Source organism: Eupeodes corollae, chromosome 1 (genome assembly GCF_945859685.1).
Source record: "Eupeodes corollae chromosome 1, idEupCoro1.1, whole genome shotgun sequence".
Lineage (NCBI taxonomy): Eukaryota > Metazoa > Arthropoda > Insecta > Diptera > Syrphidae > Eupeodes > Eupeodes corollae.
This window is the reverse complement of record NC_079147.1, coordinates 120450938-120466801: the sequence shown is the minus strand read 5'-3', so window position 1 is coordinate 120466801 and position 15864 is coordinate 120450938. Positions and strand designations below refer to the sequence as shown.

Here is a 15864-nt window from a genome sequence, read left to right as displayed (position 1 = left end):
TGAAAATATATTAAGCGTAAGCAAAGATGTACTTACGTACTCAGAAAATCAAATAGTACTGAATTCTGACCAATAGTAAGCTTTTTTCCAACCTTGGCATATACACATATGTGTGTGAAAGTATACCTCTCGAATATCAATGGTGGGCCAGATCATACCAACTTCATTAAGAATGGAAAGGAGGGGAAAATAAGTATTTTCAAACAAAGTTTCATACAACAAAAAATTACACCACAACTCGGAGAAAAAAATCGCGCAGCTATGGCTAGGAAAGGATAAGTAGTTTAAAGTTAGAGTGAAGTATGAAAAGAAACAAATGGGAGATAAGGAAAGAAAAAGAATATTTGCATGTTTTCTCACAGTATTAATTTTAAAAACGAAAGATTTTTAAAGTTCCTTACTTAATTAAGGTGACGCTACAGTCTTGTGTGAACTAGGACCTAACCCAACAAACTTCTCCATCTAGCTCGGTCCCTAGCTAGATGTCTCCAGTTTCGCGCTCAGCTTCCCCTTGTGCGCGCCACCTGATCCGCGGTCTTCCTCTACTGCGCTGTCCTGTGAGTGTGGATTCGAAGACATTCCGGGCCGGAGCATTGGTTTCTATGCGCTCTACGTGACCCAGCCATCCTAGTCGTTGGACTTTTACCCTTCTGGCTAAGTCTACGTCGCTATACAGCCCGTACAGCTCGTCGTTCCATCTTCTCCTCCACTCCCCTTCGATGCATACGGGACCGTAGATCACACGAAGAACTTTTCTCTCGAAGCGACCCAAGGTGCTTTCATCCGCTTTTGTCATAGTAAATGTTTCTGCACCTTATAGCAGGACGGGGATGATAAGGGTCTTATATAGCGACACTTTGGTCCTTCGAGAGAGGACTTTACCACTCAATTGCTTTCTTAGTCCAAAGAAACAGCGGTTAGCAAGAGTTATTCTGCGTTTGATCTCAGCGCTGGTGTTGTTTTCTGCGTTTACAGCGGAGCCTAGGTAGACGAAGTCCTTGACTACCTTAAAGTTACGTCTGTCGATGGTGACGTTTTGACCAAGACGTCAGTGCTGTATGTCCTTTCTTACGTGTGAGCTCTGCACTATTCTTTCAAATCGCATGACAGCGCATCACCTTGTCATAAACCTTTTTTAACATCGAAATGTTCTGTTAAGTTGTTTCCAACAAACGGACGAGTTTGGCAGGGATGCCAAAACTAGACATGGCTCTATGCAACTCGTCTCTGTAGATGCTCTCTTAGGATCGGGCAAACAATACTGAGGTTCCATTCATTGCATCCGTTAAAGCCATCCGCTCCAGCGGCTTTCTTAGACTTAAGCTTAGATATAGCAATCTTTACTTCGTCTAATTCGGGAGAACGGGACTGTTGGCTTTCGTCGTTTATGTTGAATGGATCATCCTGCCTGACAGCGGAATTCAGTTCGTCATCACCGTTATACAGTCTGCAGAAGTGTTCCTTCCATATCCTCAGCATTGACTGCGGTTCCACTATTATGTTTTCACTTTCGTCTTTGCAGCTTTCGGTTCCTGTAAATTTTGTTTCACCTGTTCATAAAATTTTCGAACTTCATTCCTGCTAAACCTCTAAACATCTTCGACCGCACGCTTCTCATGCCCTCTCTTTTTTCTTCTGAAAAGTCGGCGTTCCTCTCGCTTCTTCTGCTCATAGAGCTCATGAGCAGCTCTCGTCCTTTTATGCAGCGCCGCTTTGCGTGCGTGTAGTTTGGCTATATTTGCCTGCATTTGCCTTAAATTTCCAATGGGTATGCAAGATTGATAGACAAATTTAAGGTAAACACAAAATAATACTCATTTAGGATTCACTCCAGTGCGCCTTTTGAAACCGGATGCATTTCTTACAGTGCACTTAAAAGGAACTTCCTTTGAAACGAAATCCGAATCAACAGATCGTTCAAAGCGCATGGAGCTGAAGCATAATCAACAATTGCTGGACAGTTTGCTGGAAGATTCATTTGCAAATGACACCGGTCCGAAAATTCCAAATAAGTGTGACGAAAATGAAAGTGAAGGCTCTAACGCCCCAGAGTAGATGTTACTATCAACATCCTTAAATAAAATAAGCGATCTTAATGAAGAAATGTATGTTATTAAAATATAAAGTTGACTTTCTTATTTTCTATTTTGTATAATTTTTAGAAAAAAGTTACGTTCTGAAAATGAAGATTCAACTTCAAAGTTGTCGAGCGCGGAAAAAAAAACTTTGAATCTCGAGCTCAGAGAGCTGAGTTCCATCAAAGCAATTTGGAAAGCAAGCTGCTTGAAATTTGTACGCCCGGGTAAATAAAAAAAATCAAAATTGGTTCCCTAAAGAAATTAAATTGGTCGGAAGAGGATAGAGCTAGGTCTATAACCTTATACTCATCTAGTTCAAGAGCGTACAAATAACTGAAAAGAAAAAAATGTCCACTTCTCGCTGTACGAACACCTTAAACCAGGGCTCAGAAACTAGATCTTCCATCTTACGTCCAGGTAGGGATGCTAAGAGGTAGAAATAAAATAAGAATTTATGAAAGTATTATTTTAATTATAAACAATCTTACAACATGCCTCATTCGTAAATGGAAACAGCCATTTTTTTTACGATTGTGGGAATTGTGGTTTCACAGTAGTGGCGATCACAAGTGACTTAGGTGGTGCAAACCGAGGGCTATAAACTGAGCTTAAGGTCAGCATGGAAACGCCATGGTAAGAAATTGGATATCAGGGAGAGTCCATGCTTATGGACCTCATTTGGAATCACAGGACGAGATTCTCAATAAAATGTCTGCAATGGTTTGTAATATGTAATATCGTAGGAAAAAATACTATGCTTCCATTTCAAAAAGGGAAATATAGATGAAATAAATTTGTATGTAAGAAAATGTATCAAACTTACTATTTTCAAGGTAAGTTCATAATGACTTACCGGTTTAACCAAGATATTTTGGAAAACATTTTTGGTGTCATTCGAGTCAAAGGGGGACTTCACGACCATCCTGATCGCCAGGAATATATTCTTGGCCTCAATGAAGGTGCAATAACGAAGAACGGTAACGTTAGTGTAGATGACACACCAGATCTGATATTGGAAGAGGGTTTCGTTCTCAGGTTTGATGTATTAAAATAATGAATTTAAATTTTATCAATCATGTGTTTCGTTTCTTGATTTGCATGGCATACGATGGCGGCTTCGAGAACCTGGCTTGCTATATTTGCCATAGTAGTTGTTTTCGTTTTTTAACTTCTAGCTAGGATGGCCTGCTAGATATCTTAGGACTGAGCTGAAGGTGACACACATGAAGTAAGGTGCGTTTGGCGGAGAAGAAGGGTGAGTTAGGGGCTACTACATAAATAGGAGGTTGTAGTAGCCAAGGTGGTATCCGTCAGATACAAAGGGTGGGCAAATCGTCCGAGGGTCAACTCCATCAACGACCCTCCCCTCTAAAGCGATCACTCTCCCCAACACCTGGACAATTCGGGTTTAACTAGAAATCTGGTTGCTAAATAAGATGCAGATGCTGTGCCATAGGTTACGTTGTCTAATTTATAAAGTTGCAATGGCATATTGGTTTTTGATTTCCCAAAAATAAGTTGGAAGGCATGATCTTCTTCTGGCAATAAAACCTGACGATACATCTTTGTTATGTCTGCGGTAAAGACATATCGGTGCATTCTGAATTTTAGAACTATTGATTATTGAATATAGATCCGGTTGAACTGTTGGCCCCACTGTAAGTATATCATTAAGTGAGAGACCACAAGTTGTGTTGGCTGATGCATCAAAAACTACCCCTGATTTTGTTGATGAACTTTCGGGTTTCATGACGCAATGATGAGGTATGACGTAGTTTCCCCTTGGAATATTACCCTTTATAATGGTGTCATGTGACCTAATGCTTCATATTCTTGCACGAAGCTGATGTATGATTTTTTAAGTTCTCCATCCATGTTCAATTTGTTTTATAATGAAAGAAACCTTTTTCGTGCTGATGATAAGGAGTCCCCTAAAAATATGATAAGATCCTCTTTAAATGGTAATTTAACAACAAATTTACCTTCAGAATTTAATGTTGTGTTTTCTTGAAATGTTCTTCACACTGGTGTTTTTCCTCACTCTCAGTATAAATGGGAAGGTCATGGCTTTCTGTTTCAAAGAATGTGCGGACAAGTTTGTGAAATGACGTCAACGATGGTTTTGTTACAATATGGCAATGAGAATTTGAAGCTGGCTGAAGCACTTCCCGAAACAACCCAACCTAAATTTTTATTACGTAAAGTTGGTAGATCTCTTGAAATCTTGTATTCTCCATATATAAACAAATCAAAGAAAAGTTCAGCTCCCAACAGCATGTCACTTTGATTAGCTTTGAACGAAGGATCTGCGAGCTCAATGTCATTGGGAATTTTAGACAAAGAAATATCAATTTCGTGGCTGACCTGGTAGTCAGTAATGCAGGCCATTATGTTCGTTTCAATGGCTGCTTCATACGCCACCGAGGTACGGGACTCAAAATTAATTAATGCCACAAACTCCGACCTGCATTCTTGTGCACCTATTCCGCTGATAGGAGTATCCTTGCAATACTTCTTTATTCCCAACTGTTGAATGAACGATGTCCAACTGTTGAATGAACGAGCTCTGCATGCAACACATGCATCACATTGACCACTACTGTTGCCAAATATACGTTGCGTTTTGGGAAATGAGTTTCTGCTGCTGCGTTATTTACTACCTGGTTTACTTAGTGTAGGTAGAGTGCTGCTTGAAGATGTTTTATGACCCCACTGACTCTTGTTAATTCCTTGTATTTTTTTTTGATGAAGTAACGTGTTGTGGAGCATATTGCATTTTTGGAATAATGGACTTTCTTTAGACAATTTCTGCACAACATTCTAGGTTTACTTGAAAGAGACAAACATTTATTGCAATTGTATATATCAAGCTTACTTGAATTACAGAAATGATATATAAGTTCCTGATTGATCTTGGGCGCAATGTCGACACTTGAATTTTCCCCAGTATCGTAGGTGGCTTCCAGACATTGATACTTCCTCCTGTCATTTTTGGGATTAATGGCCTCTAAAGTCTTGAATCTCGACTATATAAACTTCGGGAACTTTTCGATAATTGAACTGCTTCTTGGTTCTTTGATCGTGAACTCAAAATTTTCCCTGCTTTCTCTGTCCAATTTTTGCAATAGAAGATACACAACTATCGGATCAAAGCTTTCAATATCAACATTAAGGTTGGTGATAACTTGCAAACACTCCTTCGTGTTGTCGTGCAGTCTTAGTCGAACTTATCGCTGTAGCAACTGACTGCATAAATAACTTGTTTAATTGTGCAGTCAAAAACAATCTTTTATTGTTGAAGCGTTCAACAAGGAAAACTCGTAGTTACTATTCGTAGGATTGCAATTTTAAATTAATTCCTGGGCCTTTTCTTTAACATTTGCCCTCACGAAATATAATTTTTGTGCTGGTGCGATAGGTTGACCATGAATCGTTTGCTTGAACAATTCATCATTTTACGTTTCTTGGGATAGTACGGTGCTTGTTGCTAGCATCAATAACGTCTCCTCCAGCCTCTCTTGTATCTCGAAGTAGTTTACTACTTCCTCTGTATCCAATTCTTGATATAATTTGCGATATAAACAGTTGATCTCATCCCAATTCTGCTCCAAACTTTTTAATGACTCCTCATCGACTTTGTCCAACGATCTCTTCAATATATTTAATATTAAAGGAAACTGTGTCTTGTGGTTCATTGCAGTATTAAATATATGTTGGGATTCCGTACTTGTATTTCGGATACTTCTCTCTTGCGGTTTCGGAATTGCTCCTTTTCCTGCTGGAATTTCTAAACTAAAGGCTTGAGTTTCTTCTGGTTTGCCCTTGGTATTTTTTTCTTGATTTGTTACCTTGCCTGATCCATCTTCAATTTCTTCAGTGATTAAAAGTAGACGTTTTGTATCACTAATAGCGAGCTCCGCTGCCTTACGCACTAGTTCGAAATATTCCTTTTTGAAATACTCGTGATGAATGTGTTCCGAAAATTTGTCTCCGAATGTGGAATCGTTTTTCTCAAATTCCTCTCACAAATCCTCCAACAGACTCTTTTTCTTGTCTAGGTAGACGAATGTCTTCCTAGTGGGACTATCCATATTATAGTTGCAGACACAAATTGATTCGCCTATTTGTTGCTGTTGAGCCACAAAGTCTTCAATGGTTAAATTATTATTATATCGTGTTGCTTGCCATGGTTATATTTAGTATAAGTTCGATAAATGATTTTTAATTTCACTCTTTCCTAAGGATGGGGCAATGTAATGTTTATACCCTCTTTGTCTCTTTTACTCTTATATCGTGTTATAGTAGAATAAGTATGTAGCAAACGTTTATTTGTAGTAGTAAAAACTTGTGTAGAACATTAAGACAGCATTTATTTTTTATTTATTTATTCGTCTTAAAAGTTATACACACTATTAAGAATAATAATTATACCTAACATAAAAATAAAATACATAGTTTACTTTTAGAATTAAAATATATTTACTAATGTATGTTTCAAAACATTTCCATCATATTAAAATCAATTGCAAAATGATATTCCTTAAAAATTCATACAGGCTCATGTGATAGAATTATGCTTAGCATAGCTAACTGCTTGAACAGAATGGTGTAGCTGTAGCTGTTGCCTGTAGCACTGTCAAAGTTAAAAGATACAAAAATAGTATACATCGACACAATGAGAAGCTGTAGCTGTAGCTGTAGCTGTAGCTGTAGCTGTAGCTGTAGCTGTAGCTGTAGCTGTAGCTGTAGCTGTAGCTGTAGCTGTAGCTGTAGCTGTAGCTGTAGCTGTAGCTGTAGCTGTAGCTGTAGCTGTAGCTGTAGCTGTAGCTGTAGCTGTAGCTGTAGCTGTAGCTGTAGCTGTAGCTGTAGCTGTAGCTGTAGCTGTAGCTGTAGCTGTAGCTGTAGCTGTAGCTGTAGCTGTAGCTGTAGCTGTAGCTGTAGCTGTAGCTGTAGCTGTAGCTGTAGCTGTAGCTGTAGCTGTAGCTGTAGCTGTAGCTGTAGCTGTAGCTGTAGCTGTAGCTGTAGCTGTAGCTGTAGCTGTAGCTGTAGCTGTAGCTGTAGCTGTAGCTGTAGCTGTAGCTGTAGCTGTAGCTGTAGCTGTAGCTGTAGCTGTAGCTGTAGCTGTAGCTGTAGCTGTAGCTGTAGCTGTAGCTGTAGCTGTAGCTGTAGCTGTAGCTGTAGCTGTAGCTGTAGCTGTAGCTGTAGCTGTAGCTGTAGCTGCAGCGCAAGTTGACTCAACTTTAACTTTTGGCAGCGCTGCAAGCTACATTTGAGATGTCAGATGGGGGAACCCCATTTTATTCTTTGACTTCACTTTTTTTTGAGAACGTTGAATGCATTTGAGAGAAAAAAATGGCAGATATAAATGAAAAGCTAATTGAAATAGTTCGATGCCATGCAATTTTATGGGATTTAACCAATCCTAACTACAAGAATATAACAAAGAAAGCGGCAGTTTGCGGATGAACTGGGATTACCGAGTAAGTATATAATTTAAGCCAGTTAATATTTTTTAGATCTCAGGATGAATTTTCATAAAAATATAAACACAAAATTCTTCGTTTTTTAACTTTGTTTTTGCTTCTGCTGAAAAAAGTAGATTTATTTTATTTCGTGGTGATGAATTATTGTGTTTATATTACATTCTCCTCAGCCTTTTAAGTAGTGCAAAATTTGTTAGTTCTCAGAAAATATTGACTGGCTAAAATAATTTATTTGCAAGCATTATTTAATAAAACCAATTTATTAGTTGATGTATGCAAAAAGAAGTGGAAGGCCCTAAGAAATTGCTTCTCCAGGGAATTTCATAAAAACCAAAATCTGATCAAGCTGCGGAAGAGCTGGAATCATCTTGGAAATTTCGTGACCAAATGGAGTTTATAAGGGAACACATGAAACCAAGACCGTAAGCGTATTTATTATGTTTATACATACATTTTTGAAATTTTACTTATATTTTCAGTACGACAAGTAATATTACATCTAGCCTTTGTAATATCGAAGACATAAATGATTCATAAGGAACCGCACCCTTCACTCCATTGAGCCCTGAAGAACCGGAATTGGATTTGTTTAATTCCGAAGAACCTGTTCCAACAACCACGCTATCGAGCTCTAACGGAACTGCAAAGAGGCAAAAAATTACTATGGAGTCATCATTTTTAGCTACGATGAAATCGGTTCAGGATTTCCTAGAAAAACCTCGGGGGGCTTCCCAAGTGATAACGGTTGCAACTCCTCCCTCTGCTTCTGTTTTGCCTGATCCTGATGAGGATGAATTGTTCTGCTAGTCGTTAGTAAAAAAAATTAAAAAGTTCCCAAAAAATTTAAAAAATCAAGCAAAACTTGAAGTATTAAGATACTTAAATGATATTGAAAACATGTTACCCGACGAGTGAATTTCGACTAGAAAAATCAGTTTTGAAAACGCTTATAATTATATAATGAATGGTTTTTCTTCGCTAGTTTTGAGAAGGAAAATACAAATGTATGAACTTACTAATACATTTTAATTTTTCTTAAAACACAAAAAAAAAAAAATTCATCATATTATTATTAGCGTTTTCAAAAGTGATTTTTTGTAATTAATAAGGATTACAAAATACTTAGTTTCGGGATTTGTGTTTTCGTTCTCAAAACTATAATTTTTTGTAATAAGATAGGTTTAAGAATTTAATTTAATATGGCTGTGGAATCCTAAGGACCAAATATATAGCGCACACATACATATGTACCTTAAAGTGCTTTATATGTAGTTAAAATTAAATAATAATTTATGTAAGACTGATGCGAATCAAAAACCTGGTGCCAAGTGCAAATAAAAAAAAAAACATTTTGTCACGAAAATAGTTTGTGTTTATTTTGTTGCAAAAATTTGCTGTCGACAAGTTTGTTAAAAGATTACTTTGGTCGGAAAGGTACTTGGCCTTCTCTTAAAAAATACTTTGTGATTGTTTCTCGAACTTGAGATGCTCCTTCCGCCCTGTTGTTGCTCCCGAATCTTCGAACAGATAATAAGTCGTTTGTTTCTCTGCGCCACAATCCATCGATTCGTTCACCGTCGCTGTCGTATGCATCTAAATATCCTTCAGGACAGTATGATTTTGAATTGTATATTTAATCGGTTTTTTTTATAACCTTAACCTTATCTGCCTTCTCTGGGTGAAATTCTATGGCTTTATTTAAAATCCTCCACCGTGCAACTAATATACCGAAGGTATTTTCAATTACTCGACGTGCTCTAGAGAGCCTGAAATTGAAAACCTCGTGTGGTAAATCCAATAAATTTCCAGGGTAGGGCCTCATCAGGTTTTGTCTAAGCGGGAAAGCACTATCAGCAACAAAGAAGTATGGCACTACTTTATTGGAGTTGGGAAGTTTTTCGGGTGGTGGCAATTCAATTTTGTTGAGAAACACTTGCTTTCCAAATCCGGAATTGCTAAATATACCACCGTCGCTCTGGCTGCCATAAGCTCCTACATTAACTACGGTGAAGGTATGGTTAGCATCGCAAACAGCAAGCAACACAATACTAAAAAATCCCTTGTAGTTATAATATTTAGAACCCGAGTTTGGCGGACGCTTTATAGCAACGTGCTTTCCATCGATGCTACCGACGCAGTGGGGCATATGCCATCGTCTGTCGAACTCGTTGCTAATGTCTTTCCAATCTCCCATGTTGCAATTTGGCATATAAACCGGAGATAGTACGTCCCAAAATACTTCACAGACTTCAATGATGATTTGTCTACCCGTGGATGCTCCCATCCTGAAAGACCAAGCCAAGTAGTTTGGTGAAACTCCTTGCGCCAAGTACCTGAATAGAGTGGATATTTAATAAATACTTTCGATTTTGAAATATGACTTACAATAATGTTACCACTATCCTACACTCTGGGCTTATTGGAGTTCTAATGGATTTTTTTTGTAGGCTTGAATTTATAAGAGACAACAACAAATCATATGGCATCCTGGTTAGCCGAGTGGCCTTGAAAAATAGTTCTTCGTCATTGTTTTTGATAAACTGAAAGGTTTTATGATAATTTAAGCAAGACCATTAAACATTTTACCCCACCTTAAAAGTTGTTCACAGTCACGAGGGCGCAAATTTCTAGAAGGCGTTTAAAAACATAATAGATATCAAAACTGGACAGTCAATATTCAAGACATCAAAAGCAAAAAGTATTTAATTTAATTTTCTGCTCTGAGCAAGAGATTTTAGATCAATTAAAATACACCTCGTCTCATAAGATCGAACATTTCAATAACCATATATTTTTCTTAAAGCAAACTTTGTGAACCTTTTTGAACTTTTTTTATACAACAAATGCTAGACGCGGTAAAAGGGCTCCATATAACAGTACAATTTTCTAAATGTGATCGGATGAGAGAGACTAGAATAAAGAGCTTTTAATCAGCCCTATCACGAATTCCATCGTAAAAAATTCTCGCGCTGACATCTACGTCCCAATCTACGACAAACTGTCTTCACAAAATCCGAGTGGAACGCTTTCATTCTTGTTTTCGAAATCAGCTGTTTTATGTCAAAGCTGTATTATGTAAGCAAAACTGTGATATTGAGTTTAAAAAATTTAGTTTGAAAAAAGGCAACTCTTTTTGGGCGTATTTAATAAGTTAAACAAATATAATCAACTGCTTATTCTAGTTTGGAGAAGGAATGTTGTTTATAATTCCCACCACCAGTTGCTTTGATTTCTGTTTTGTTTTCCGCCAGTTTTCTTTGTATGTAGGACTTCCAGTCGAACCAAACCTAATAAAATAGAAGATTATTTCTAGTGATTATTTCACTTTAATGTTCAACTTACTTTTTTTCCATACAGCAGCATCTTTATTAGGTGGCCCAAGACAATTCAGCTCTACTTTTACTTTTTCCCAAAAGTCGTGAACCTCATCTTTTGCCAGCTTTGTGAATCCTTGGGCCAAATCTGGATTCTCACTCATTAATTGGAAAAGTCTCTGGTATTGAGCCTTGTTTGTTGTTTTTGCCCTTTATAATTATGAAAAATATTATTTAAAACCAATAAAATTGTATAAATACTTACATTTTCGTTAATAATATAACTGTACAGCTTCAATGTCCGACACAAATAACTTGTCGTTCATTCCATTCCATTCGAAATCAGTGATGCCATTTTTTACGAATTTCGAAAATCGTAAAAGATTTTCCACTCCGAATCCACTACGAATGGAATTTGTGATAGTTTTATCGGGAAACGGAGTGAATTTTGAACTACGATGGAATTTGTGATAGGGCTGAATGTACAGGGGTCTTCGAAATCTTTTGAATTTCGAAAAACAAACCTTGGCATATAGTTTGCTTTTGAGATCGCATGGTCTATGTGATTTGAGAAATTCATTTAAGAAGCGAAGATTACGCCTAGATCCTTATGGCTATCAAATCTTTGTAAAATGTTGTTTTCCAGTTTATAATTATAATATAATGCACTGTGATTGCTAGAAAATGTCACAATGCTACATTTCTTGTTGTTAAAATATAGCCCATTGGTATTACATTATTTAATTAAATTATTTAAATCAATTTGAACTTTTGTGGCATCGTTAAGTTAATTTATGGAACTGAATATTTTCAAATCGTCAGCAAATATTTAGAAGACATTTTGAAAAAGTAAGACGTAATGGTAAGTCGTTAATAAAAATGATAAAAAGAAGTGGGCCAATGTGACTACCTTTTAATTTCCTTAGGTAATGCATTATCAATTTTTACAACCTGTTTTCTACGTACTGAATAGCTCTTTATCCACATGAGGAGCTGAGAGTGAAATCCATACATCCCTAGTTTTTTTTAAGAACTATGTTGAATGCCTTTGAAAGCAAAAATACTCCATTACCAAGATCGGAATCTCAGACTGACATTTCGTTTTTTTTCCTACAAGCTAAGTACACACTAAATGTGAGAAAGTGTGCGTGAAATGATGCAGAAACCAAACCCATTCTCACATTTAGTGTTCCGGCCCATCAAAATGCTTCATTATAGTCTGTAGGCACATCTAAATGCTTTATTTTGAATGTTTTATGGCCTTGTTCAAAAACTAAACAATCCTAACCAACAGAATCTGAAGTGCTAACATGGTCTTAAATTGGAAGATTTGTATAGCTCAATCCAAATAAATGTTGTTAGTGTATATAAAATTAGATTGACCAAATACATATTTTATGATTTATTAGTTTTGTTTTTATTTACTTAAATTATTTGCGAACGTAATATGAGCTGCAACTGGTTAAGTATAATTGGAAATGGACAAAAGTGTAACACAATAATTTGCAAACGACAAAACAGACAATTTTTTCAGGGGCAGTTGGCTGAGAGCGTTATACGTTCAGTGACGTTAGAAGTTCAGTTGGAAACAATAGGCGGATGCCTCCGTATTTCTTTGTACAGACAATGCTACGAGAAGCATACTTGTGAAGTTCCATTGCTAACTTTAGCTAATTCAGATTCCTCAATTAAATTAGTATTTTCATCATTTAAGCAGTTCGATAATTGCAAGACCAAATTTTAGTTTTGTTTGTTGCAGGAATATTCTGGAAAATTTCTTTTTGAGGGACTATATTAGAGTTAGAATTTCGTTTGCAGTTAGATTTTGAAATACAAATTTCAGGTAACCATGTTTTAAAAATAAGTTGCTTTGTGTAAAGCATTTTTAATATATACGTAACTCATTAATTTTGTTATTATTAGCAGCACTTTTATTGAACATACCCTTTAAACAATAATAAGTTAACTTGCACTTTGGTAACTAAACGGAATGAATGAAAATTATACTTTGCGTTAAACTGTGGGAATTCACTAAAAAAAACTTCTTTACGTCAACAACAAACATTAATGTCGATTATTTGATCTATTGAATGAGTTGTGCATAAATTTAGAACGATTTTTTCACGTTTTCATTTTGTGATATATGTAAAATTTTAATTTTATTTGTTCTACATTTATTCAACAGGTTCGCTATAATCGTTCTGATTAGTTTTTTAAAACATTGGTGTTCCTTTGATGCAAAGGTTTTTTTTTTTTATAGCAAACACATGTATGCATCCATCAATCAAGAATGTTATGGATAAGGTATTTTTCGATTATAACTCTATTTTTAGACTTCATATTTATTAATCAAAAAAGAATAGTTGCAAGCTTAAATCATTAAAAACAAACTATAAATATACTTGGATTAGTTAAATTAATTCAAATTTTGATTACTTGACAAAAAAAATAACTGGACCGTTCATTAACGAAAATTTATTAGAATTCAATACAAAAAAATTGCTTTCGCACCCTTAATTTGATGGTTCTTCGAACGCATCTTTGATTCAGTAATCCGAGGTTAATTATGAAATTTAAAGAATTTCGTAATGATTACTCTAAATAAGTGAATTAAATATAATAAACTGATGTTGAACATGCTTTTTTTAAAACAAAAATGTACGTTGGTTCGCTATCAACAAAATAAATTTGGTATTTTTGTTTGAAAGCCTTTGAAAAATCGGTGTAAATAGTGTCAACTTTAACTTGACAACGCTTTTCCATCTGTGATAGACAAAAATTTGAAAATATTGACAAATTTGTAGTAGTGGATCAACTTAAGAAACCATGTTGGTGAACTGAAATGTTATTGTAAATAAGGTTATTCAATTTCTTTTTACTAGAGCTTCGAAAACCTTACGAATTAACTGCAGTTTTCCAATTGGTCTGTAATTTTCAATCGAACTTTTTGTACCTGATATATGAAGAGGAGTTATTATAGAGTATTTTCATTCATCTAAGCATAGTAAGCAAGTATATTAGCTCAAGTATTTAAAAGAACTGGTGGAATATTGTCTGGTGAAATAGAAAAACTTCTTTTCAAGAGATGAAAGTACTTGTAAGACATCGTCTACAGATAATTGCAAATAACCAATATCAACCATAGGTCTTGAATATATTGTGGTAGCATAGTCTAATTTGAGATCAATAAAATTAGATTAAAAAAACGACGTGAAGTTATTGCAAATTATATTAATATCATCGGACAACACATTATTATAAGTCATGCTAGATGGAATCCCAGTTGAGTTTCTTTTCGTGATAATAAATGACCAAAAACCTTCAATATTTTTCCTAATACTCGATTCAAGAGACGAGATGTATTGCTTGTATAAATTTATTTTCAAAAACTCATACTCCCTTTTAATTTGTTTGAACTGTTCATTTAAATGAACTGAAGAGTTTTTAAATGTTCCGAAACAGAGTGAAAGCTTTTTTAGTATCTTTACTACTTTAGATATTTTGCCAATCTAATTCAATTCAATCTAATTAATTTAATAAGTTCTTATGGAATCGTAATCAGCATTTTTATAATCATACAATTGTGAATTATTTTTCGATTTAGATTCATTCAAAATGGAAAAATTGAAAACTATTTCAAATGCATTGTGATGAATACTATTTTCTAACATTTTATAAGATGGTTCATTACATTGAGTTTCTAGGCAATTATCAATAAAAATTAAATCTAAAATACGACCAATAGAATTAGAAATATTGTTGATTTAATAAATAATTAAGCTGAAACTATCGATAACATTTTATTCATAATCTTTGACAACATTATAAGGAAAAAATCACAAACAATAGCAATACCTACAATATTTTTAATGTGAGCGTCATACAAAAGATTTTGAGATGAAGGTGGTATACATAATACGAAAATATATAAATAAAAACATTTAAAACATTGAATAAATAGATCTACACAAACACAAATCTGATCAATTTCGAAAGAATTATAAGGTAGTCTAATTTCTCTACTTATACAATTTGATTGAACAGCCAACAAAATTCCTCCTCCTCTAGTTTGACCAGTTTGACGATCTTTGCGAAAGACGTTGTATTCGGAAGGGAAATATTCACCATTCAAAAAGTTATCATTTAACCAAGTCCTGGGCAGCAATAAAGAAATCGTGCGATTTGGTTCTCATACCGCTCGCATTATGATAAAGATGGAAAAACACTTGTCGAAGCTAAAAATTGGAAGATCTTTTATTGGATTTTGTTTTTGGCCTATTCCGTTTTTTGAATGGTTCAAAAATTGCTTAACTTGTACACCACGTGGCCATAAAGGTGATTAAAAAACAGCATCGAAAGATTTCGAAGGTACACCAATTTCAAAATATAAATAAAATATAAAGCGAGGTTTAGGTAGAACGGAGACCGCGAGAACATCGCTGCCAATTAAATGTTTTTGATTCCTACACTTACTAGTACCTGCAATATTATTGTTCGCTGTAACATTATAAGTAATAACAGCGTCAGCTATTCAATCATCAACTGCAACAAGTTTTTCAATTTTACTTAGTCAACATTAACATCAGCAATATCATCAACATCACCAAAGTCACCGCGAGCATCAACAACAATAACATCTGTTTCAATTGAATTGTTAGTATCACTGTTGCCATTGTTGCTAGCATCGAACATTGTTGCTAGTCACAAACACCACACGAAAGAAAGGAAATATCATCAATAACCATTAGGCACTTATCACATTTAGAATTCATTTTAAGTAAATAAAAAATAGCACTGCAATAAAGTAAAGACTGTGTTTTAAAAGTAATAATTGAAAGTAAAGACTGTGTTTGAAAATTAATAATTAAACGAGTTCAAAAAATAAGTTTATAACAATTTAAATAAAGTAAATGTTTGTTTTATTTAAAAGTGTGAATAAGTTTTAATTGTCGGAAAAATCTGAATATTACATTGGTGTCACAAGTGGGT

At 35.1% G+C, this 15864-nt stretch overlaps 1 protein-coding gene and 1 long non-coding RNA gene across 2 annotated transcripts; one reads left to right on the top strand and one right to left on the bottom strand.

Moving 5' to 3' along the window:
- The first annotated feature begins 7424 nt into the window (after positions 1–7424).
- On the top strand, positions 7425–8464 carry LOC129943011 (uncharacterized). The gene is made up of 3 exons (XR_008781144.1): positions 7425–7558; positions 7828–7983; positions 8041–8464. It is a non-coding gene; the product is annotated as an uncharacterized LOC129943011 (long non-coding RNA).
- A 730-nt stretch (positions 8465–9194) lies between these two features.
- LOC129943300 (uncharacterized) lies at positions 9195–10138 on the bottom strand. Its single transcript, XM_056052630.1, has one exon. It carries the CDS (start codon positions 9843–9845, stop codon positions 9195–9197), a length of 651 nt encoding a protein of 216 aa, XP_055908605.1. The 5' UTR covers positions 9846–10138.
- Positions 10139–15864: the final 5726 nt, after the last annotated feature.

Bases quoted from the DNA above. Each gene is read 5' to 3' on its own strand.
- LOC129943300 (XM_056052630.1), bottom strand. From the start codon at position 9,845: ATGGGAGCATCCACGGGTAGACAAATCATCATTGAAGTCTGTGAAGTA.